General features: G+C 39.2%; 1 protein-coding gene across 1 annotated transcript in view; it reads left to right on the forward strand.

Annotated features, from left to right (window-relative positions):
• CYYR1 (cysteine and tyrosine rich 1) overlaps positions 1 to 7009 on the forward strand; it is an 81298-nt gene extending 74289 nt beyond the window's left edge. Inside the window, exon 4 of the mRNA XM_079763079.1 lies at positions 4681 to 7009. Coding sequence (XP_079619205.1) covers positions 4681 to 4814 — 134 coding nt within the window. The 3' untranslated portion in view covers positions 4815 to 7009. The remainder of the gene's footprint in view (positions 1 to 4680) is intronic.
• Positions 7010 to 26214: the final 19205 nt, after the last annotated feature.

Raw genomic sequence — 26214 nt, forward strand, 5'->3', positions numbered from 1 at the left:
AAAAGGCAATATGCAAATTGCATCACTCCGCTATGCCCACGATTGGGCCGGCTGGAGGTGCGGGGGGCGGGACTCAGGGTGGCCGATTGGCTGGCGGTAGGAGCGGGGGTCGGGGACTCGCGAGTCCCCGACCCCCGCTCCTCCCGCAGGCCTAAACGGCTGAAGCTGCGGAAGGACCCATGTGGCCTGCGGAAGACGCTGGTGGTGGAACTCGGGGTGGCCAATTGCGTGGCTGCCAGCACCAGTTTTCCGCCAGCAGCAGTTTTCCTCTGGCCACCCGCCATCAGAGCGCCTCCCGATCGAAGTTCCTCTCGGGGTAGCAGATCGCGCTGGCGGGAGGCACTCTGATCCGCCCGTGGCCAGAGGAAAACTGCTGCTGGCAGCCAGGTGAAAGTCTATTGCATGAAACTTCGTGCAACGGGCTTCTAGTTAATTATAAAAGTGAAGAAACCCAACAACATCTTGACCGGGACATAAAAACTAATATCACCAAAGAAAGACAAGTGGACATCTTACATCTTTGGGTGCTGCTCTGAGGGTGACACAGCTTCATCTGGCTGGAAGTTCACAGCCTGAATCTTAGCATGAAAACTTATCTGACAAACCCAAGTTGAGGAACATTCTATAAAATAACTAGCTTGCAGTATTTAAAATATCTTGGAAATATTTCATTAAGAAATTAGCACTCCCACCCTAGCCAGTTTGGCTCAGTGGATAGAGTGTTGGCCTGCGGACTGAAGGGTCCTGGGTTCGATTCCGGTCAAGGGCATGTGCCTTGGTTGTGGGCACATCCCAGTTAGGGGGTGTGCAGGAGGCAGCTGATCATTGTTTCTCTCTCATTGATGTTTCTAACTCTCTATCCCTCTCCCTTCCTCTCTGTAAAAAAATCAATAAAATATATTTTTTGAAAGAAATTAACACTCCATTTGAATCATTGAATTAGTATTTGAGGGCAACCTTATAGGAATATGTACAGGACATGGAAGACTTTCAACTACTCATCTGAGGAGGAGTTGATGATAAGGTGTCTTCTAATTGTGCCTATTTTTTTTTAATGAAATAAGAAGCAAGTCTTACACTAAAATTAGGTTAAGGAAGTGTTTGTAGTTAAGGAGAAAGAAAAATGCATGAAACAGTAATCTCAGAGAATGGATGGGTGCTGAAATACTTAATTTCCAGGCACTGCCAACAGTCTGCACACTTAAGAATCAATCAGCACAATTGTACAATTTTATCCTCATATTCTAAGCTCCTGGGTACAGAGCTGGGTAGCCAAAATATTGGATTTAATTAGGATTGGAGTTTCCTCAGGCAATGGGGAAAGAAAGAGAAAAGAAAGTTGATGATAGATGCACAGAAATGATTTCTGTGATGGACCATAAATCTAAGCTGCATAAAGATATGAAGACAGAAAAGAGGTGACATCAGTTTAAATGATAATTTTTTAAATGTCATCAGTAAATTGAAAATTCAGGTGAGGTTCAAGTTGTTTTGGAATGTGTTTTCTAGAAAGATAAAGAGTTGTGTTCAGATTTGCAAAATGGTAGTATTATTGATTACAAAGTGAGAAAATGATTTTTGAATGCAAAAATGTCCAAAGGACTGAGAAGTAGGGTCACTTGTGTTAAAGAATGACTAAAACAGATAATTTAGGTGATAACAAACCAACACCATGACGTAAGCAGTCTTCAAAATGAAGACTACAAAATTAGCTGAAGGGGGGAAGCTTTTACAAGGTAAAAAATAAAAACAAGGAAGGTAAAAATAGTAAGCGGTAGCCATTTAGGTGATTCCTGGAATTTTATTCTAAAGAACCAATTCAAAATAATAAGAAGTCTATGTGTAGAAAGACATTTATCACCCCATTATTTATAATAATAGTAATTTGTTGATCTCAAAACAAGAGAATGATCAGTTGAATAATATGCAGCTATTAACAATAATGTTTATGAAGAATATATAGCACAATGAAAAGCACTATGTTATAACACAAAGTATAAAAAAGCATGTAACATTTTATATGACCACAAGGATATAAAAAACAAATGACTAGAAGAGAATATATAATCTTTAGTAAATTGTGGTGACAAAATTATAGATGATTTTTCTGTTTGCAATTTTTCTAAAATAATGTTGCATAGTTTTTATAACACTATGCATCTTCTTTTTACATTTGCTTTAGAAATGTTGGCCTGAGTGGATGAAAAACATTAAATTTCTTCTATGAATTCATAGCATCCTTACATTTTCTAATATTGTAGACAACTATAATGACATTAAGGATAAATGGCACGCCTGCTCTACTTAAATCAGAAAATTGGAATATTGGTTATAAAAGAATTTCTAAGGTACCCTATCTCCATCTGCATCCGTATATCTTTTAGAGATGACTTAACCTTTAAAGAAGAACAAATCCTTTTAGAGTTAATCCGGATTTCTAAAAATGGATACCGTGCAAAGTTGCTTCCTAGTGAAACCTTATTATCTGCAAGAAAGAAAGATAGCACAGCCCACAGATATACAAGTATTATTTCAAAAATGTCTTCCAGGAGCTGGTACCATAAACGATGTGCCATGTCTATTTCATGATGGATCGTCCAAATATCGCTCTTCAGCATTATATTATCACTTCATCAAAATTCAAAGGCTAGATGAATGCAAGAACACTGTTTCATATGTTAGATTTTCTTGTTCAACATGCAGCTGTGTAAACCATGGGGAATCTCACTGAAATGTCCTCCGGCAGTTTTTATGCAGATGGCAAACCATAAACGCTTTGTTACCGAGGCACAGCCACATACTGCGGCTTCATGACAGAGAATGATGCAGTCAATCTGTAGAAGCATTCGGTGTGCGCTCCTCACGTGGGAGGCAGGGAAAAGCCTCGATATGAAAACAACTTAAAACCACATGCTGAAAAGAAGCAGTTCAATGGGTATCCAGCTGTAGCTTCCTATTTTCCATGGAGGCCGCATTTCTTGGCTTGGAGGAAGTTCATTACAAATCTCTTTGTTTCAGTCCTCCTGGACAGAATGAAGCAAAGGAGTGGGTGTAATGCAGAGGGGATGTGTGATCAGGCTCCACAGGAGTTATTCCATTTGATTGTAGAAAACAAGGCTTGAAATAGCCCAGCCTCCAAAGGTCTAAAGCAGCCACGGGGACGCTGTAGTTATCATTGCTGCTTTCTCTACCGAGCACTGTCCTGGTCAGAAGCCCTCAGTCTGCTCAGACCCCTGGAGACTCGCAGAGCCTTTGCTGACCAGAGAAATCCTTGAAGGACATCCCACCCAGTACTATGTCTCGATCTTCCTCTTTTCTGAAGTGACTCAATCCCACTTTCTCATATGCCTGAGGACAGGCAGATCTGTAAATGGTTCAAGTCAGCCAACTTGTGATAAAATCAGCCAACTAAAAGGGATCGAAAGAACCAGTTTGTGTTCACCAATAGGGTGAAGCCCGGTGTTTGCCCAGGTGTATCTGTCAGAACACTGTCATAATCTTATTGGTACAAGCACATTTTAGAAGACACCTGAGAAATAAGGTGGTTGAAATGGTGCTTGCTCTCGCCTCCCATTCCAATGTTAAGAAGCTGGCCTTTGGTTTGGTTTTGGCATTATTATGACACTAGGCTACCTTCACAGTAAGCAATTCGACATGTCAATTCCAAGTAGAATCATGATCTGGATGATGAGTCAAGTACTGGCAAGTCATCAGAGGGCCTGGTGAGGGTTTGCTCAGATGTTGAGGAATGGCTGGGTTCTTAAAGGGATGATGCACTCAAGGGGTACCTCTCTTCAACCCTAGATATGGGGTTGAGATCACTACAAAACAGACATAATAAAGTGTATTAAATGTGATTTAAAAACACACTGGCATATATTTCAATAAAAAATTAACAAAATTTTTCAAATAAAATTTAGAAAACTAAATTCTTCATCCTTATTTGCAAACCTGTTTATCCTCTTTTTTATTTTTTTTTAAATTTTCCTTGTTCTTGTAATGGCTCCATGACCTTCCAAGTATGGGAGCCCAGTATGGGGTGTCAAATACTTCAACATCTTCTTTTACTCTCCGCACCTTTCTCCACCTACCCATACCCAGTCATCACCTCATTGCTCAGAGATGCTTAAGAGCTCTTACGATTTCACACACACACACACACACACACACACACACACACTGCCTTATAATCCCTCACATAGCTCTTACACCATCTCACTTTTTCTTTGATCCACCTCAGTTCATACTGCAAAGACACATTCACTAGAAAGTTTAAAAAATCTCTTGATAATTGTACATTGTTCACTCCTTACGTGATTTTCAAAGTCCACCATGATGATAATACTATCAGATTCCTCAACATCTTTCCCATTTCTCCCCTCCGTGTACTTTGTGCTTTGTATAAAAATGTTTTCCTGTTTCTGTGCTTTTGCTCAAACTTGAATTATCCTCTAGCCTCTTCTCTGTCTGTCCTTTCACATCATATTTCCAAGAAACTTAGCCTAAGCCACCAACCCTAAATACTTTGACCAATGGCACTCGGCCCTCAGCCTGATAAAACTCAGATTTTTGCAGGCAAAAATTATGTTCCCTTTCAAAGCACCCAGCCCAGTGGCATAAACATGGTGGATTCTCAAATATTTGCTACCTGTCTGATGCCCTTTTCTTTTTCTTTTTCAGTGGCACCACCTCCCTATAGTTACAACCATGAGATGGAATACTGTGCAGAACTGCCTCCTCCCTACTCCCCAACCCCACAGTCTTCAGCACAGCGTTCTCCACCCCCTCCTTACCCTGGACACTCAAGGAAATAATCTTTCTCCCTGAAGAGAATATGTGCCTGCCACACGTCTTGCCATGAGTAAAATGCCTACACTCAGAAACAGGAAAGGACTGCTGTGAGGAATAGTCCTTTGGGTCAAACAATGTGTCAAGTGCAATGTCTAAGCTAAGAGATACAGGGTTTTTAACCCTTCTCAGAGCTTACCCCATCTGGAGTATTATGTTTGGTTTGATGGAACCACATTTGAAGAGATCTACTGATCAACGTAAGCACATTTGGAAGAGAGTCATGAGAGAGATAAAATACCTGAAGATCATGTTGCTTATGGAAATTGCAACACTGATCCAAAGAGAAGACTTATGTAAGACAGGACTACACAAAGAAACCACCAGATTCCGTATTCCACATAGCTTTAAGAGTCAGAGCTAGAATTACTCATTCTTCCGTTCATTAGTAAATGCTGATCACGTGCATGAGAACCTACTCTGTGCCTTATACTGTTGGAAGCACTGGATGGAAGTTACAGGAACTTTGGCTTCAGGGCTTTTGTGAAGCGCCCTGTTTCCAAGGCTTCAAACAGAACCTGGCTGATGATCGGTGAGAGATTTGCTCTAGAAGGGTTAGCTCAGTCAAATGGTCGAAGGTGAACCTCAAAGTTCTGCTCATGTTACATGCAGGTGTGGGGTAGATTTGTATGCCTCCAAAAACAAAAACTAATGGAATAGTTGGATCTTGCCTATTCAATTTGGATCAAAGAGATTCAAAGTTGCTTGAAGCCAAGAACTCTTCAAGGCTAATTACTGCCACCTAAAAATCATCTGGCTTGACTTAGTGTATTATGACAAAGGTTATTTCAATGATGGGAAAAAATGTATGAAGTTCCATAAGCAACAAATTCTTCACTTCAGATTAAAAGGTCACAAGCCAAATATTTTCTTTTTGTGTCAGGAAGAAAAATCTCAGAACTTGACCATGGAGATATACAGGTTTGCAAAAAAAGAAGAGGAAGAAATGAAGATGGGGTTCTGTTCTGTGGATTTCCATTCATCCATAGCTTAGACAGATTTCTATTTCTCTTTTGTGATATTTTGATAATCTATTCCCTTGAAAAAGTTAATGGAAACGGTAGGATATTAATACCAAATTGTTGCCTTTTGCCAAAATCCAAATGTTATCAAGTGCCTATCTTTAGGTGTAAACATTGTTAATAAATAATTCTAATTTTCCATATTTTTCTGCAAGTGGCCTTAATATTTATGTTTTTATGTTGAACTTTTCATGTATTTAAAATTTACACTAAGAAAATATTGGGACTAGATTATTAAATTTTTATATCACTTTGCAATTAAATCTAAAATGTTTAATCCAACATCATTGTTATGTTTCAGTGAAACCCCAAAACAGTGCTAAGAATTTGCTGAATAAAACAAAAGAAATGCCTTAAGGTATAAATTATCGTTCCCATTCTTGTAGTTGGGAAAGTTAGTAGCTAATATACATAGCATATTTTACTTACAAATACTTCTATCTGACTGAAATATGGTTTAACTGCCAGTGAGATTTAAAAACTGGTGAGTTTTCAATGACTTGCTTGGTTTTAGGCACTGACAATTGTCTTACTCATGAAGACACAGTGCATTCAAGAGTTCCAGCCTATTCTAGTGGCTGAGCTTTAGCACAGTTTTCACAGTACATCCGCTTTCATTCATCTCTCTTCTTTGCAAGTGTGATCAGACCCAATCCCACTGAAGCTGTACAGCTCAAAGCGCCAGGGTCTCTGTGACTGAATTTCAGAATGTTGGTTGCAAATGCACCATTTATTTCTTAAGAAAAACAGAGAGGAAAAGACCAGTGGAAATTGAATTCTCATCACTTTCACCATCAATAAACATTTATCACGCGCCTCCTATAGTCTGCAATCATTGCCCACGTAGGAACCATTTCTGTCCACACCATCTCTCTTCTTTGAGTCGTTTTATGGCCTCCCGTAAAATATATCACAAACCCATAGATCTACCAGAGATGACTATTTTTATTATTTGTATTTAGTGTCACAATAGCATAAATGTGCACATTATCAGGATAGACTTTTGGAGTTCACTGATTATTTTCATAGATGAAACATCTTGGGGGAAAATAGTATTGTTGTGAAAGCTTTGAATTATGATTATTTAAAAACTACTGTATTTGCTGAGGCCAAAATGTTTACAATAAGCAATAAATTGAAACAACCCATTATAACAAGGGTTATATTTTAATTGTGTCTATTTTATTTTGCCCTCCCTTCCTGCTGATCTAGCCTTGTTCTTCTGTACAGAAAACACAAGACTGGAGCCAGATAGACTTTATTATCAATCCTTTCTCCTGCCTGTATGATCTAATACAGGCCACTTCATCTCTCTAAAATGCAACTTTCTGCTCTGGAAAATGTAAACCATACAATGGGCTTTATCAGGTTTTGTGCAAATTGGATGGATACATACAACATTCTGGCACATAGAAAATGTTCTATTAATATTTGCCAAAAATACATTAACAAAAGAATGACAGCCTCTCGGATTGTGCTATCCAACACATTAGCCACCATCTACATATGGTTATTTAAATGTAAATGAATTCAAATTAAACTAAATGGCAAATTCATTTCCTCCGTCTCACCGGGCCGCATTTCAAATGCTATACAGCCTCACGTGGCTACTAGCTACCTTATTGGGCAGTACTGCTCTAGAAAAATCCTTTATGTGAAACTCAACGAGGTAGCAGGAAGAAGCTGAAAAAGAGACCTCTACAGTCATCTATTCCAGGAGTTGACTTTGTCAGCTAATGGTGATGTCCGTCACCAGCGTATGGGAAGAGGCCATTGCTCTGGAAGTAAGGCTGTGACCTGCAGGAGAGCTCATGAGCAATGAGAAGCCTACTTGGGGCCAGGGCTGAGGAAGCTCTTATAAGAGTTGATGGGCTGAATCTAGATGACAGACCCTGGACCCAGCCCAGAAGCTGGTGAGACAGGACCACAGCCTATTCTCAGACTCTAATAAATTCTGCAGCTGTCCTGCTCAGCCCTAGAAGCCATGAGAGGAGTATTGAGGGCCACCTGCATCTTCCTAAGGTGTGGCTTTGCGGTGTACTCTTCTATTAATTCATAGCCATATTGCCACCACCAGATGAAAGCTACACTCTCCACTCACCCACTCTATTCCCAACTTATCCTTGTAGCCAAACCCATTGCCAATGTGGGGCTGTTGCCAAAATAGGATCTGGAAACCATCAACTAGTGGGGCTCTGGGTGCTATTGCTTTATTTTTAACTTAATTAAAACAACACCAGAATGTCAGTCACAGGATCATCTTACTAATCACCAGAGAGGCTGCTAAGGGCTACCAGAGCCTCAATCAGAACCTGGTGGAAATATGCCATTTTAATTTTCAAACTAAAGGCCCAAGCTGCAAGGAGTATAGCCAAACTTGTGTACGTTCAATGCTCTTCTGGTCCAACCGCACTTTGCGGCATGGTTCAGTGCAAACTGTGTTGGGACCTTGAGAAGGAAAAAGTGACATAACTAGCTTTAAAAAGATCTTACGGGTGAACCCAGCCCTTGCCTCTTATGAGTCATTAATGCAGAAGAAAGAACAAAGGTTTCCGAATAAGAGAGACTTGGGTTTCTCTCTCATCTCTGTCACCTTCTGGCTATGTGTTCTGAGCCAAATAAGTGAGTTTTCATAATCTCAGTCTTTCCAAAAGATGTGAACAACACCACCCTTGCCAGGTTGTTGCAATGATTATAAACAGTATATGTGGAACATCTGTCATAAAGATTCTATCTGGTTGGTGGCTCATACAGACACAAATATGTATGCTATTCTCTTTCTAAACTCTGTGCCCCCGTTTCCAAGCCTCACCACTTCTATAAGCAAGTGTAATAGTGATCCATTGCTGTGTAACAAATTTCCTGAAAACTTTGTGGCTACAGACAATGGCATTTATTATCTTAGTTTCAGTAGAAAATGAAATCTAGGTGTGGCTTAGCTGGGTCCCCTGCCTCAGGGAGTCTCACAGGCTGCGGTTATCTTAATGTGCAATGGAAGAAGGGTCTGCCTCCAAGCTCAATTCCTTGCCATATAGGTCTTTCCATAGGGCAACTCCAGATATGTCAGCTTGCTTCCCCCAGAGCGAGCAAGCAAACATGAGGGAGCATGTCTGCAAAGCATAGTGTTGGCAAGAGGGGAAGCATAGATTTGTAAAACCTAATCTTGAAAGTGACATCCCATCACTTTTGCTATGTTCTATACCTTAGAATTGGGCCACTAGGTCCAGTTTGCACAAAAGAGGGGGGGACTACATGAGCGCACAAATAGCAGGAGGTGAGAGCATTTGGAGCCATCTTAGTAGTCAGCCTACCATCACAGGGATATTTCATCTCATTCCTGAAGTCCATTATTTGGAGTTTAGGCAATCTTTCCTCTAACAGGTTGGACCAACTCAACAGCTAAAAGAATCCGAGGGCAGTGCTTGGCTGTGATCAGATTGTTTTTAGAGAGCTAATGGGTAGAATGGAGCCAGCAGCATTCACAGGGCCATATTAATTGGGTAAGTGCTACATTCCTAAGGAATATATAGAAGATGACACAGAACATTTGTGTTTCTCATGAACTTCGTTAATGAGCCACACTAAAGCACATCGTGTTTTGGCAAGGAGCGAAGTGTACCACATATCTTATAAACAAGTCTTAACGTGATCTCAGCTCCTTCCAAGATAAGTAATCTTCCAGAAAAGTGTTCCACAACAAGCTTCCAGGTGAGTGTTCAGTGGATCACATTGCTACCAAACATAACCCTGAATACCTTCACTGAAAATGGAAAACACATTCAAGGCAATGTTTGGGACTGCAGAAACACATGCTGGGAATGTTTGCCTCCTCTGGGCACATTAAGCATAATTAGTTTTTAAAACGTTGTTCCAAGTCAGACTCTTCCACTCCTATTTCTGCTCTGTTCCCATCTTCTCACCCAGTCATGAGCAACTTCTGAGTGTGTGCCTCCTGCCATTGCTTGGTGTGAAGAGGAGGCAGGGGAATCATTTTCTGAATCACAGTTGGTCGTGGGTGATGAGTGAATAAGAGCTCTCATATTGTTTACATGGCCTGAAGGATGGATCATTTAAATTTTTTTCAGATGAAAATCCAAAGAGAACCAAATGATCTGATGTTCCCATTTTTGTATCTGATTGTAAGTCAGTGTCTTCATTATCGAACATGTTGTGTATTATCTTCTTCTTTGGAGACAACTTGGAAGCCATTCAGAAGTTTGATTCCTTCTACTTTGCCTGTGAAAATGTACATGGAGACCCACCCCCTGGATCTCTCACTCCTTCATCTTCTTGCTGGGGATAGGCCACTCACTTCTTCTGTAGCTAAAGGGCTTATACTCTGAAGAGATATCTGATCATTTTTCCAGTCCTTTTCTACACCTATTTTGTAGCCCTCTTATGCCCTTCACAGATTTGTTAAATGTCTGTCTCCCCCCTGAGACCATAAGGTCTTTGAGAACAAGGACTGTCTATTGGGCATTGTAATCCCCAGTGGGTAACTATACAATAAGTGGAACAAGACATAAATGATGGAATATATTAAGTCAGCAAATAATATTTGACATTAAAGCATGTTAAAATAACTTTAAGAATTAGAGAAAGAGAGTTTCTAGTGAGTAGTATATTCTAAGTAGGGTCCATAATCCAAGGTATGGGTAAGAGAACTGGACAAGAGGGCGATAGTTTCTTAGTTTTTAACGGATGACATGTGCCAATGCAGATCCAGTTGGATCCAGTCACTAAGCACAGTGTTAGCACATGTCAAGTCCATGAACGCACTCACCTTCATAGACTCATTCGAGGGGAACAGGACAGCATGCCAGTTGGAGAGAGGCACTTTTATAATCCTTTAGATGAGAATTTGGCTTATTTTTTACACAGAAGGAATACCAACCAAATATCAGAAAAGACTTGCCTCATAAGTCACATTTCCATAGAATGGATTCTAACGTACTTTATATTTCAGAAGCATTGTCCCAAGAATTCACTGAAGATGTTTTTGTTAAAATAGATTGCCATAGTTTTCACATTGCAATTTCTTCAGGGTATGTTGATAAAACACCATTGAATATTCTGAAGTGAAACAAAAAAAGGACAAAAACTGCTGGAAATGGGTCATAAAATGGCTACCAACGTTTGTGCGATTATTATTTGATGCATATAAAGAATAAAAGTGCATTTATCCAAGTTCTGAAAAGCAATAATATCATTGTAAAAAAGACTTATTCTCAACCAAAGGACTTATATGCATGCATATAAGCCTAATCAATGGACACAGACAACAGGGGGATGGGAGCATGAATGGGAGGTGGGGGGTAATGGGGGAATAAGAACACATATGTAATACCTTAATCAATAAAGAAATTTTTAAAAAGACTGATTCTCAATGGAATCACCCCTAGAAATATGTCACCTTAAATCATAATAATAACAACAATAGTTTTTGGTGGGTGGAGGGAGAGGAGGCCAGGGTTGGTACAAGGAACTGTTCTAAGCACTTTACATTTAATTACATTTCATCATCCAATTTCATGATGTAAGAATTATTATTTCCCCATTTTGCAGGTTTAGAAACATTAAATGTGTCACTTCATAATTCTCAAAAAAATCTTTCAGTGAGAATCTTTCAAATCTTTCAGAGAGCTACCTGTGGCAACCTTGGAGCTGATCATGAGCTACCTTTGCATGGCTTAAGTTCCAGTGGATGATTATACGTGTTTGAACAATTTAATGACTCACATCCTTCACTTTGTCCTACTGTTGCAATTCATCATTCAGTCTCCATCAATTCCAGTTTTTATGTGCAGCACGGATGAGACATAGAGTAAAAGGACCCTTTTTTCTCTGATACAACACCTGGTCCCAGCAGACAACTTCACCCCATTATCTTCCAGGTCATGACTTTTACTTGTACAGAAACCACTATACATTTTTGTGTGGATGTTCTATATTTTTTTCCTGATCAGAACAAAGGGTTGAGTCAATAGTTATGGGAAAGGAGTAAAGAAATGGTCGTCTACAAAATGATGTGAAATTTTAATTAATTTCAAAGGAACAATAGTGAATGTTGGTAAACATCAATGTAAATTGCAAAAATTGGTGTCTACTTTGTAAATATCTCAAGTCCTATGGAATGGGTTGTTGATTTTCTGTGATACGTTTTATTTAATATATTTTTATTGATTTCAGAGAGGACGGGAGAGGGAGAGAGAGAAACATCAATGATGAGAGAGAATCAGTTGGCTGCCTCCTGCACACTCCCTACTGGGGATCGAGCCTGAAACCTAGGCATGTGCCCTTGGTCTGGAATTGAGCCTGAGACCCTTCAGTCCACAGACTGATGCTGTATCCACTGTGCCAAACCGGCTAGGGCTGTTATACATTGTTTTCAGAAACTTAAGATCTCTGCAGAATTTTTAAAGAAAAAATACTTATAAGCAATAAAATATTAAACTATAGAATAATAATATATTAGAATACTTAGGGAAGAATTTTTCAATGAGAAAAAGGTTAATAGTAGTCTTCCAGATACTTCTGCCTAAACAGCAGAGATCTGTGGTAATAGGGGAATAAAATAATTTTTACCCAGCACAAAGCCATATATGCATGAATGTCAAAATTAAAATATTTACAAAGTCTGTGGTTCTCCGGGCCACAACAATATAATACATGATGGTATCTACCCATCTTGGGCTTATTTGCTACTGTAGGACTTCCAGACTCTTGCAAAATACAACCTATATATTGGGGAATCCCCAGAAGGTATTTTTTTGTGGCTTCTCAGTTACCAGGTTGCATCTTACAGGGTTTTTTTGTTTTTTTCTCAAGATCCTCTTTACTGTTATTGACTAGACACTTGCCAACCACTGGGTTGCATGAAGGCCACTTGGCATGGCCATGCTGCTGAGAACCGCCATTGAGATGTGTGAATTGGTTTGCTGTGCCCAGTCACCAGTACCGATGTTACTGCAGGACCTTTCATGTTGCAATGTCACTCCCCCGTGGCTGAGCGATTACGGAAAATGACTGGGATGCTGTGTCTTCCTCTGGCTGTTGTTGAAAGCTATTGGCCCCAGGTGTCATGAGAATTATGACATCCACACCCTGAGGCCTGGCCCACTGAAAAGGGCGTCTTCAGTATGCTGGAGCTCAACAAACCAAGAAAATGGTGTATTCTGAGCTAAATGGGGAAATGCCGCTTTTCCTTTTACTGAAGACATTGGGCTCACAGCAGCAATGCTTCATGTTCCCAATATCTCAGGGGCTATTTTGTGAAACTAGTGCTTTCAGTTTTGACATACTATCCTCTCCTGTTCCTCATACTTAGACATACTATAAGGAAAGAGCTTTAGGACAAATTGTGGTGATAGACGTTGTGCCTTCATTACATAAAAAGATTACTCTCCTCTGAAGATTGGAACATTTTATGGGAACATAACTTTGGTTCTTTCCTCCTGTAGGTGAACTTTGCCCAGGAGACTTCATAATCTCATGCAAATAAAATCTGGGTGGACAGGCCCCACCACTCAGTCTTTCAGACACATCAGGAGTGAACAGTGTAAGCTCGCCATGGGCAACTGCCTTCTGCACTACACACAAAATACAGGCAGTCCTCGGGTTACGTCAGACTCAACATACGTCGTTTCATGGTTACGTCGCCATCTCCCATTTATTTCTAAAAAAAAAAAAATAAGTCATTTCGACGTTGTACATATGTGCTTTATGTTTTTTATTATTTATTTACCACAAGTAAAGGTCAGGAATTGTTATCTTTCTTTTAATTTTTTTTTCTGGTACCTCAGAGTCAACCCAAAAGATAAAAATTCGAAATTACATGAAGTACTTTAATTTTGAAATGTTTAATGACCCTAACACATGCCATTAGCAATGAATTGCTCAGCTGGCTGCGCCATTCTAAGGAACAAGGGAGTATAAATAAGTGTTCTACCTCCATTCTCTCCTTCGAGTGTCAGTCACTGGTGGTTAAACAGCAAGACTATCTCAAGTACCACAGTGTTTTGGTCTCTCTCTATGCAGTTTTGCTTTGACAGCTATGTGTCACCTAAGTGATGGCCCCCTGTGCCTGCCTCCCAGGGATAAATGCAAATATCCATTATTCAAGTCAGGATATATTTTTACTTGACAGCAACCTGCATTCTATTCAGGGTGAAGGTACAGTGTATTGTTGGTCAAGAGCCAACTCATGGATGTACAAGTTGTTGGAGTATGAATAATTGATATTGGACATAAGTCCTTTTTAGGTCTCCATTTGTTAGGAGAAAATCCAATCAGGCAGCACTGTTTAATGTCACTATGTTTGAAGAATATCCTTGGAAATAAAAACATTGTTTTTTACATATCTTGAGCAAGTATTTAACTAACTCAGGCCCTATAACTATGACAAAGCATTAAAAATAAAATAGTAGAGGCAGCATTTCTACTTATATTAAGGAGCACAAAAAAATGTATTCAAATGAGTCCATTGATATAATGGCATCTCCAGGCCTAATTTTAAAAATAAAATAAGGCTGGTAGATTTCACAGGAAAAAGACAATAACCTCTTTCTGGTAAGTTCCCCAACAGTAAGCCTGGAACATTTGTGGGTACCCTCTTTAGAATCATTTATTCAACAGACATTGATTGAACACCCACTATGTGTCAGTCATGATTCTAGGTACTGGGGATTTATCAGGAAACAAAAACTCCCTGCAACTTCAAATACCAAGAAAGAAAGAAATAGTATCAATAGTGAAAAGGCTCTGAAGAAAATAAGCAAGGTAAAAGGAGAGAGAATGACAGAGTTGGGGGCGGGGGGTCAGGAGGCGTGTAAAAGACTTACTAAAAACAAAAAGATCCCCCAGCCTCCCCTACCCCCCTGGCACATGCCCTCACCCAGGAGGCCAGGGGAAGGTCAATGGGGGAAAAAGGGAGACATATGTACTACTATTTGTAATACTTTAAACAATAAAAGTAAAAAATAAAATACATACACAAATTTGATGAACTATTTCTTTTATACTGTTTAAAATTTTTACACTTATTAAAAAAAAAAAAGATCAGGGGACTCTTGATTCAATGCCATTTAAGCAGAAGACTTAAAGAGGTGAGGGAGTGAGGCCTGCCAATATCCAGGGCACAAATGTTGCAGGAAGAGGGAAAAGCAGAAGATAAGAGCCTGAGATGGGCAAACCCTCCACCTATTTGAGGAAGAGCAGGGAGGCCACTGGGGCTAGAACAGAGTGAGCAAAAGGGAGATTATGTTGCATGAGTATCAGAACAGATCAGGTCCAGCATGTAAGTCACAGTAAACATTTTGGACTTCATTCTGAGTGAAATGGGAAGTCACTGGAAGACTTTGAGTCATACATATCCTCTCTAATAAAAGAGAAATATGCAAATTAACCATCACTCTGCGACAAAGATGGAGGCATCCATACCTGCTGGGGCGGGACTCTGGCTGTGTCGCCCTGGCAACACGAGCCCAGCATTCGCTCCTCGGCCATGCGGAGGGAGGGGAGGGGCTCTAGCCCTGCAGAGGGAGGGGAGGGGCCTTTGGCCAGAGGCTGGGGAAAGGGACGCTGGCATCGTTGCAGGCCGGGCTGAGGGACCTGCCCCCCCCATGCACGATTTCATGCACCGGGCCTCTAGTGTTTATATATATATATATATATATATATATATATATATATATATATATATATATGTATGTATATGTGTGTGTATATATATATGTATGTATATGTGTGTGTGTGTGTGTGTGTATATATATATGTGTATATATATATATATATATATATATATATATATATATATATATATATTAAAGCGTAACATGCTAATTAGATCAGACAGCTGAACGACTTCCAGACATCATTCCGGATGAAGCTGCGGCGGCGGGGGCTGAGGCAAAGGTGGTTAGGGGTGATCAGGCAGGCAGGCAGGCAGAGGGGTTAGGGGCAATCAGGCAGGCAGGCAGGCAGGCAGGCAAGTGGTTAGGAGCCAGCAGTCCCACATTGCAAGAGGGTGCAGGCCTAGGTGAAGAACACTCTCCCCCACCCCACCCCCACCCCCTGTGCACGAATTTCGTGCACCAGGCCTCTAGTATATATATATATATTTACTAAAATTCAAGTTTTAATTCAAATGGCAAAATTGTATAATATATATCTTTTTGCTCTATTATTGAATACTTGTACATTGCTCTTTAGATTTCAAGGTGTTTTCATCTATGTGACTGCATTTTTTTATGCTCATAGGGGTGCTTAGTGGTGTAGTGAGATTGAGAGATACAGATATATGGGTTAAGGCATATATGCAAAAATGTAGCCTGGGACCATTTAAAATTAGGCCATGGTTATCTGTCCCATGGCGGCATGCATTAAGTTATCAGCACATTGCTTCGTGTAGCATATCCCTAATGGATATTCATAGACTATAAAAGAGAAAGAAATTTTTGGAAATTGGGTCACTGTCATAGATCTTGAGGGGGCTGGGGGCATGGTTGGGTTGTTGGGTAGCAGTTTGGAGTGGCTTACAGAGAGGCAACATGAAATAAAATTAGAAATACTTCAAAGTGGGGAGTTATAGTTCCCTAAAGATTTTCTTTTAATTCAAAATGATCCCTAATACCTGGAAAATACTGGTCAAGCTCTATCCAGACCTTCTTAGCCTGCCCCCTAGAAGCACATCCAGAAATAAAATTTCCTAGAACAAGATTAGATCTCAAATTTTTTTTTCATTTTTAAAAAAGCCAAAGTCTTCTTTCTGAAATGATCCACCATCCAATTTATTGTTTCCTGACTGAAGAATTGGGTTCTATGTGTTAATAGCTCATGGTGTTTTCTAACTTTCAATGCTATCCTTATAAAGTGAGTCAAAGGAAAGAAGACAAATGTAGACATTTTCAAGAAAACTGCTATCTCTGTACTCAAACATTTTTTTTCTGAAATAACAATGCTGCCTCCTAACTCAGAACCAAAATATGATAATTTAGTGGTTGAATGACTATATTCTAATAAAGTAATGTCATTTGATTTCTGACTTTTTAATCCCATTGGATGTTTCTGAGTGTCATGAAGGAACACTCAAGCTTTTCAATGCATACAGAATGAAATTTAACTGAACCCAAGACTGAAATTACTAAACCATTCAATTTCCTAGGATGTAGCTGAGGAAAAATAAAACATTCGAATTTCCCCGAAAGAGGGAAAGGGGTGAGAAAGGAGTCTAAAGTGCTCTAAAATACTCCAAAAGGATGTAAACTGCTGCTTCCAAATATGTTTTGGAATATCCCAACTAATGAATGTGGTTGAAAATAACTTTCCTCTTAGGTTCTGTAGCACAGAAGACTCAGTCTTAACTACAGATCCCTGAACAACTTTTATTTGTCTAAAAATAGTGGAATGTCTCTAGCTAGTTTGGCTCAATGAATAGTGTCAGCCTGCGGACTGAAGGGTCGTGGGTTCAATTCTGGCCAGGGGCACATGCCTGGGTTGCAGGCTCAATCCCCAGTAAGGGGCATTCAGGAGGTAGCCTATCAAAGATTCTCTCTCATCAATGATGTTTCTATCTCTCTCCCCTCTCCCTTCCTCTCTGAAATCAATAACAATAAAAAAATGGTGGAATGGTTTTTAAAATATGGCCTGAACAAAATCATGAGGTATTAGTCTGTTATTGTGATAGCTGCCTTCCTTTTTGCCTCAGTTTATCCTCACCCCCAGTAGATGTCAATGATTATGAAAGAGAATCTGGGCTACTTTTTCTCTTCTATAATGTAGATTGTCTACGGATCAGGCTAAAAAGGTATGAAAGGTTAGTGCGTGTGGTGGGGGAGGGCGTGCAGTGAACACACTGTGGACTTTGGAGTCAGTCAGTATTTAAATCCCAGTACCACTGCTTACAAACTGCAGGATCTTCTTGAAATTACGTAATTTCTCTGAGCCTTAGTTTCCTCATCTGTAAATTGTTAAGCCATTCAGCATGGACTATTGCTTTGTCCAAGTTTCCAAGAACTATTATATGTAAAAATTAAAGGCCACTGTGTCATTAGCTGTCATTGTACCCCGATCCAGAGAGAGGCGCTGTCACTGGCCGGAGCCCTCTTATCTTATAACTGAGAGCTCTCTCCAGGCCTCTGGAAACCATCTCACATCAAACCCAAAAGCAAACTGTGTTTCACTTGGGCTCTGGCTTCTAAAACACAGGTGGAGAAAAAGGATTCAAAAATAACTCCATCAGAAGCACTATGAAGTGAGGCTAAGATTATTCTTTGTCCTGAATGTGATAAAAATAATGCCATGCCTTAAATACCGCCACTGCTCTTCGTCAGAATTTCTAACAGAAAAACTTAAACCAAAGTCACTTTCACTGCAGAGTCGATACTCTTCTCATAAGGTAAATTGATAGAGTCTAATTTCTCAATAACCAGACATATAATTCACTGTCTTATCTCACTTTGGACTCCATGACAACCTTCTATTATCACTTAAACTGATTTTACCTGGGAAGATGTAAAATTTTATAATCATTGCTTAAGAAGACACAATCACAAACTTTCAGTCAGACTAAACCAAGATTTTGAAATGTGGGTAGCTTTCTTCATGTGTTGAAAACCTATTTCCAAAGATTAGCATGTGTCTAGTAGAGATATGGGGTACAGGTGCATTTGTGCCCTATTAGGATGCACACTGGGCAAATCCAAATGCATAAATGTAGGTATCTTTTGGCTCCCTGATATCACCCTGAGGAACTGATATAAAGGAAATAACAGGACAAATACGCAAAGATATATGCATGGGAATCATAACAGCAATGTTGAATATAACATAAAATTAAATTAATATAACTATGCATCAGTAAGGCCAAATGTGCAACAATCATCTATGCAACATAAGTGAACCATGCAAACATTATATCAAGCAGAAAAAGAAGGATTTACAGTGTGCTTTCATTTTCTTTTTACCAAAATGCTATTTGCATATAAAATCTAGAAGAATATATACAAAAAGATTAAAAATTGTCATCTCTGGGTTGTTAGATGAAAGAGTACTATTATTTCATTTTTTTAGATTTTATTTTTCACAATAAATAGTCTATTGATTTCTATAACCAGAAAACAATAGTTATTTCAAGTTTTAACTGTAGATAAATTAATGACATATTTTTACATGTTTTAAGGAAATGTTTTAATTTTTGCAGTTTCAATTGGTCATAATTCTTAAGATAAGGCATAAGCAGAAGTCGATTTTTTTTCAGATTCAAACAAAAAGATTTCTCTGAAATCCAAGAAACCTACAAGAAAATACTCAAATGCCTAATAATTCTGCAAATACGAATGGCTGAGATCTGTGTTAACTACTGAATAAATATGTCTGTCGGTGTCTGTAAGTCTGTGGAGAAGTGCTAGCAGTTTGTCAGTGAAGGACATGTGCCATGTGATGAATTCCAAGCACTATCATTGACTCCATTGTGTGCAAGTTGACAAGGCTTTTGTTATCATTGCAGCTGGAGCTATATTTACATTGTAAGTTTGAGTAGCAATTTCTCTCTGGATATTTTTCCATTGACTCTCATAACAAGTCTATCTTAAAACTAAACTCCAATAAGAATATGGTTTAACGTGAGATCATTGGTAAGGGGAGTGCAGTCATTTTTGAAGAGGAATGATGCAGACATAGAACAGAGAAAAACACGGTATTTTTCTAGCAAGATAACAAATTAAAGGAAGCAATTTGACTTTCTGTTCTAGGACTCAACTGTGAATTGAGAAGTGTGATGAACCTAGTTGCTTCTTAGTTGTAAGAATGGGGTGACAACAAAATCAATATAAATAATAAAATAAATAAAATAATAGATAATAAAATTTAACAATGGATAAGACAGATCTTGCTATGACAGTTTTAAGCCTTGAGTTTCTGCATAGAAGGGAGGTGAGAAATGGATCATGTGGAGGAGACAGGGCAGGGTGAGAGAAGTATATGGAGGACTCAGAATAGCTCCTACTCGTAACTTGTATAAAAGTCTTCTTAGATTTTAACAATGCTATAGCCCTAGGTGTCTTTGATTTATGCACCTGGCATTGAGACTAGCTCTAGAAACCATGCCTAAATCAGGATATATATATATATATACACATATATACATACATATGTATATATAGTTACAAAATGTAGGTATTTTTGCCCACCAGAGGACATTTGGCAACATCTGGAGATATTTGGGGTTGTCACAACTGGAGTAGGTAAAGGCCAAACATCCTATAGTCCTTACAATAAAAAATTATCTGGCCCAAAATGTCAATAGTACTGAAGTTGAGAGACTACCTTAAGCATGTATATAAAAGTTATAATAATGTCTTCTAATAATATTCCTTGACTGAATTAATTTTCAATGGCCAAAATAAAGACTAATTTAGTAAGATATAACACAGAAATAACTTGGAAGCTGGTGATATCCATGGCCCTCATAATGTGAAGTGGATTTCTCTTGCTCTTTGATAAAACATAGGAAATCTCAGACACAATAATATCTTCAGATTAGTTCTGACATGCCAAAGTCATTGAACAATTATACTCATGTTTCAATTGAAAGGTCAAAAATGTTAAGCACAGATTCCTTAAAAAAAAGGCTGCATGTTCAGAAAACACAGCATGTTATTTCTCCAAAGACCTCATGATAGACTCAACATGAGCAATGTGAGATGAGTAAAATTTTGTCATACAGAAAATTTCCTACACATGATGCTTTAGGAACTGCTGTAAGATTAAATGTTTGTGTCCCCTCCCCAAAATTCATATGGAAAACCTAATCCCCCATGTGATGGTATTAGATGGTGGGGCTTTTGGGAGGGGTCATGAATATGCAGACCCCATAAATGGGCTCAGTGCCCTTATAAAATAGAGTCCTGAGAGCTCCCTTGCCCTTCCACCCAGTGAGCACATAGCAAAAAGACAGCCATCTAAGAAACAGGAAACAGCTGGCTGGTGTGGCTCAGTTGTGGCTCAGTGGTTGAGTGTTGACCTATGAACCAGAAGTCATGGTTCAATTCCCAGTCAAGGCACATGCCCGGGTTTCAGGCTCAATCCCCAGTAGGGGGCATGCAGGAGGCAGTTGATCAATGACTCTCTCTCATCATTGATGTTTCTATCTCTCTCTCCCTCTCCCTTGCTCTCTGAAATCAATCAATCCTATTTAATAAAAGAGTAATATGCAAATTGATCATCACTCCAACACACAAAATGGCTGCCCCCATGTGGTCAAAGATGGCTGCCCCCATGTGGACACAAGATGGCCGCCACAAGATGGCCAGCAGGGGAGGGCAGTTGAGAGGGACCAGGTCTGCAAGGGAGGGCAGTTGTGGGTGATCAGGCCAGCAGGGGAGGGCAGTTGGGAGGGACCAGGCCTGCAAGGGAGGGCAGTTGTGGGCAATCAGGCCTGCAAGGGAGGACAGTTGGGGGCGATCAAGCCTTCAGGGGAGGGCAATTAGGGGTGACGAGGCCGGCAGAGGAGGGAAGTTGGGGGCGACCGGGCCTACAAAGAAGGCCAGTTGGGGGGGCGGGGACCCAGGCCTGCAGGGGAGAGCAGCTGGGGGGGACCAGGCCTGCATGGAAGGGCAGTTAGGGGCAATCAGGCTGGCAGGGGAATGGTTAGGGGGTGATCAGGCTGGCAGGCAGAAGCGGTTAGGAGCAATCAGGAAGGCAGGCAGGCGAGCAGTTGGGAGCCAGCAGTCCTGGATTGTGAGAGGAATGTCCGACTGCCTGTTTAGGCCCGATCCTAAATAGGCAGTCAGATATCCCTCGAGGGGTCCCAGATTGGAGAGGGTGCAGGCTGGGCTGAGGGACACACACACACCCCGTGCATGAATTTCATGCACCGGGCCTCTAGTCAATATATAAAAGAACCAGGAAGCAAGTTCCCAGCAGACACTGAATCTGCCAGTACCTTGAACGTGGATTTCCAGCACCCAGAACTGTGAGAAATAAATTTCTATTGTTTATAAGTCACACAGTGTATGGTATTCTGTTATAGCAGCCTAAACAAAGACAGGAACCTCCAGCATTTACCCTAATTCTTATCAACTGTTGTGTGTGCAAAATGGAAGGTGACTCTGATTTTATTTATTTACAATTAGAACAGATATTTGACAAATACTTTCTGTAAGATCCCTTGACCAGTGGTTTGTATGTGTGAACGCATGTTTGTGTGCATGCTTGCAAGCATATGTCTGTCAACAACCACAAAGTTGACATTGCTGAAAGGAGTTTACAAGTGTGCAGGGTGGAAGCACTACAGAAGCTTCATTCATCCTAGAGATAGGAAGGCTAGATGCTTCTTGAGAGGAAAATGCTTCCCATTCTTGGAATTTAAGCCTTTCTCCCATAAGATACAGCCGATTATTAGAAACTAGTTATTTTCTCAAGAGATGTTTTAAGGATTGTGAATTGAAAGGAGAAAATAGTATCTGTTTTAGTGCACAAACTCACTAAAAGGTATAAAGATAACTTTGTCTAAGGATTATATAATCAAAAGGCACAACCTAATTCTATCAATTGTCATCCAAGGCCAACTCCTGTCAAGGATCACCCTTTTGGCTTAGGAGAAAGATCTCTGCACAATTTGGTGTTGCCCAGGCTTATGGACAATACCAATAATGCATGTCCAGATATTTCTAAACCTGACGCTTCTCAAAACAATGAGTGAAACAGTGGCCATTTAAAATTATTTTCTTTCCTGGAATTTTTCAGCCATTTCTGGAGTTCTAGAATCGCAAACAAAACACAAGCTTTTAGTGATTTTCATGGCATGGGATATGCAGAAAGACTTCAGAGTCATACATTTTTTGATATATTGGGGATCCAAGTGAAAAAAAAGGTCTAAAACAGTAACTTTTGACATCATCAAAAAAATTAAAAAATGCTATCAGTAGGCATTTGTAGAATTAAAAACATTCTACAAATGCCTACTAGGTTGCACATCAGTGTGACTACACCTAATGCCACTGAACTGTATACTTAAAATTATTAAAAAGGTCAATTTTATTATTCATATTCTACACACACACACACACACACACACACACACACACACACACACACAGCCTACTAGGTAAGCCTAGTCAAAAATCCATGATGTGAAAAGTCTCAAGATGCCTTATCTTCTAAAACTGTAGAAATTTATGGAAATCTGAGTCCATGCTAGACTTTCTATATCAACAACTGTTATCTGCCTCCTCTTTAACTTTGAGGTATAATGCATAGTCAGACCCTCTCTTATGCATTTTTCTCATGTCCTCTTGGCTCAACATTTTACTGCACGTGGTCACTCAGGAACCACCTCAGCACAAGTATGACTTTGTGGCACCTCTTCTCAGCATACCACCCATCTACCTCGTTCAGTCCCAGGACCTCTCCGCTGCTACTGCCTGGTACACCTGTGGAAACCACTCAACCATTCTGACGTGGGCACAATACGGAAGTAGAAGGGAGTTACCACCACATGGGAAATACATTCCACATAGCTCGTTAGAGGGACCCCAGCATATAGAATATATCCATAGATGTACATTTTGTATATGCAGCATAGAATTTCTCTGGGAAGATACCCAGGGAATCAGTGACACTCTTGTCTCCAGGAAATGAAACTGGTGGCTGAAAGAGATGTGTGAAAAGATAACTTTCAATGAATATTCTTTTATGCCTTTTGAATTTTGAACCATGTAAATACATTACCTATTTTAAAAATTAAAGTTAAAATAGAAACAAATAAAATTATCCTTTGTTAATGTTAGAACATCTTATTTAGTGTGAGAATACTGAAATATTCAGGCCTATGCCAGTCATATAAATTGTGGGATGGAGGAAGACATAATATAGATATGCTAGGATTGTCACTGAGAAATTACCTTAAAAAGCCAAGCTTGTCACAGATTATAAAGGATATGTTCTATAGTGGAAATGGCATTAATAGTTCAGAAAGCAATCATCATATTAACTTAGTTACATATTAGACAGTACATGTTGGATATGTTGGAATGAAACTATGGATAGAAGCTATTTCAGCTGACCTCAAATTGATTTTATATATAAAGTAGTGGGAAGATGTATATCATACAACATACTAAATCTACTGGCAATGGCATTTTAATTTTCTGTGGTATTTTATGTCAAAGTTTTGTTCTACAAATACATTTAGGTGAATCCGGAGAAATTTTGTGGGATCATTTCAATGGAAGAATTCCTTGATTTTGGTAGACTTCTCAAAATGGCCCCAAGAGCTTTTGCTGTCAGATTCAACTTTGGCTACAAAACAGACTTTCATATCACAAAATATGGAAATTCTGTATACCCTCATTAAGTTCATTATAAACACAGTGGTTTCCTTTATTGGTGGTCTCCGCTGTGGTTTAAGCAAGCATGAGATGTGAAAAATCTGCTTTACAGGAACATTAATCAATTCCATTTTAAATAAACTGCTTTTTCTAGTGAATTTAAGTTTGTTTGTATAATATAGATTTACAATGAAAACCTCAGGAAATGTCTTTGTGCATAAAACATGGCTATAATATTTTATGTTGCTTTAGGTAACTTTCTTGCAGCATATTTTAAAAAGCAGCATTAGCTACAATTTTTCCATGTTTACATGGTAAAACTGAGGCTAGAAGATGGGTTTGGCTTACCCAGCTCACACAGTGGGATGGTTTTCAACCACCATTGGGTCCACAAAAAGAAGGTGTTGCTCATTTGCGCATGGCCAAACCATGGGATGTGTTCTCTATACTGTATTTTCCTTCTGTGTTTTACTGATTAGATATATATTTTACTCTTGACAAAGTTACAAAATCAAATGTGCGTTGAATCAAATTAAGGAAAATGATAAAATTAGGCATTCTTAAGTACAGCAGAAAAGCAAAAGAACAACCATACAATGTGACCACCCTAAAAATACACTGCTGGTTTCTGTCCCAAGTGTTTGCCTACAATAATTTATGGGAAATACTATCACATGTTTGCAGAAAGCATAATTAAAATTGCCTTCTGGCATTTCCCTACATAATATAATCTATTTATTCAGAAGCTCCACTTTGTCTTGCAAAGGTTGATCCAGGAGCTTTTTAATCTGACAAGATATGTTTTATTATGTTTTCCTTCGTAATGAATGTTGGAATAGTTAATGTAGGGACTGCTTCTTTATTAAAAGCAATATATTACAGAGAAAAACTCTCACTCTGTCTGAGAAAGCAATCTCCCAGTTCCCAATATGGGCTTATTAACCATCTAAATTTGATCTTCTCATGAAGCTAATTTTTAATTGTTTTCAGAAAGTACGTGCAAGGTCTTTTGTACCAACAAAAAGGTAACTATTTTAAGTTAAACACGTATTAAGTAGCAAAAGCAATGAACTCTGTATTTAATAGGCTGTATATGTACTGAAGCCTGAAACTCTTGGTTATTACCACTTACATAACATTGAACTTGGTGCTTATGTAAGAGCATGATAGAGGTAACACTAACCAAATTTAAAAAAGAAAATTCCCCATGAGAGATTATCTACTGGTCATCAAGGGACATTTTAGAACTACCTGGAGATTCACAATACTAAGGTAAGCTTCTGCGGTTTGGAATAATATTCCCTGGAATTATGGGAATGAACCATTCAATCTTGAAACATCAACTGCCCTTCCTGTCACTCAATGCTGTTATGGGGAATACACTTTTAGTCCCAGACATGTTGTTTCAAATCCCCATTTTCTTTCTTCACCATTCCAAAAGTTAATAGTTTTCCTGGGAATAGTGAGAATTTTTCTCACACAAAAAAATAGTGCCTACTCAGTTCCAAAACAGTCAGAACATTGTTTGAGCAAATGAGCCAGCCAATTCAAGCAAATTGAATCTGTGATAGCATGTTAACAAAACAAAATCATTGATGATGATATTTAATTACTTAACCTGCCATTTGGTGATTTTATAGGTTCAATCATCAAAGTATGAATTTATACTTTCAACTTTTAACCCAGATCAAACTTATGCTCAATTCAACCTTGAAGGGGGTCAGAGGAAATACCTAGAAGCTTTTTCAAGAGTAATCTTCTAAAGCAGATTTTAAGGAGTGAGGAACCTGCCCTGTTTTTCCTCCAGAAACACCTGAAGCACATTTAAAGTATGAACACATCTTCTCTGCAGACCTGTTCAAAACATTCTTGTATTTGTGACTCTTAGGTAGCAGACAATCCCCCAGGAGCTGCTCTGGGCATGTTAGACATGATGGACCTGACAATATATGGAATGAAATATGACAGGCTGACCCTCCAGTTGAAATCGATCTGCTCCAGGAAACTTTGAAGCTTAA

The sequence above is a fragment of the Cnephaeus nilssonii genome (genome assembly GCF_951640355.1).
Source record: "Cnephaeus nilssonii genome assembly, chromosome: 3".
NCBI lineage: Eukaryota > Metazoa > Chordata > Mammalia > Chiroptera > Vespertilionidae > Cnephaeus > Cnephaeus nilssonii.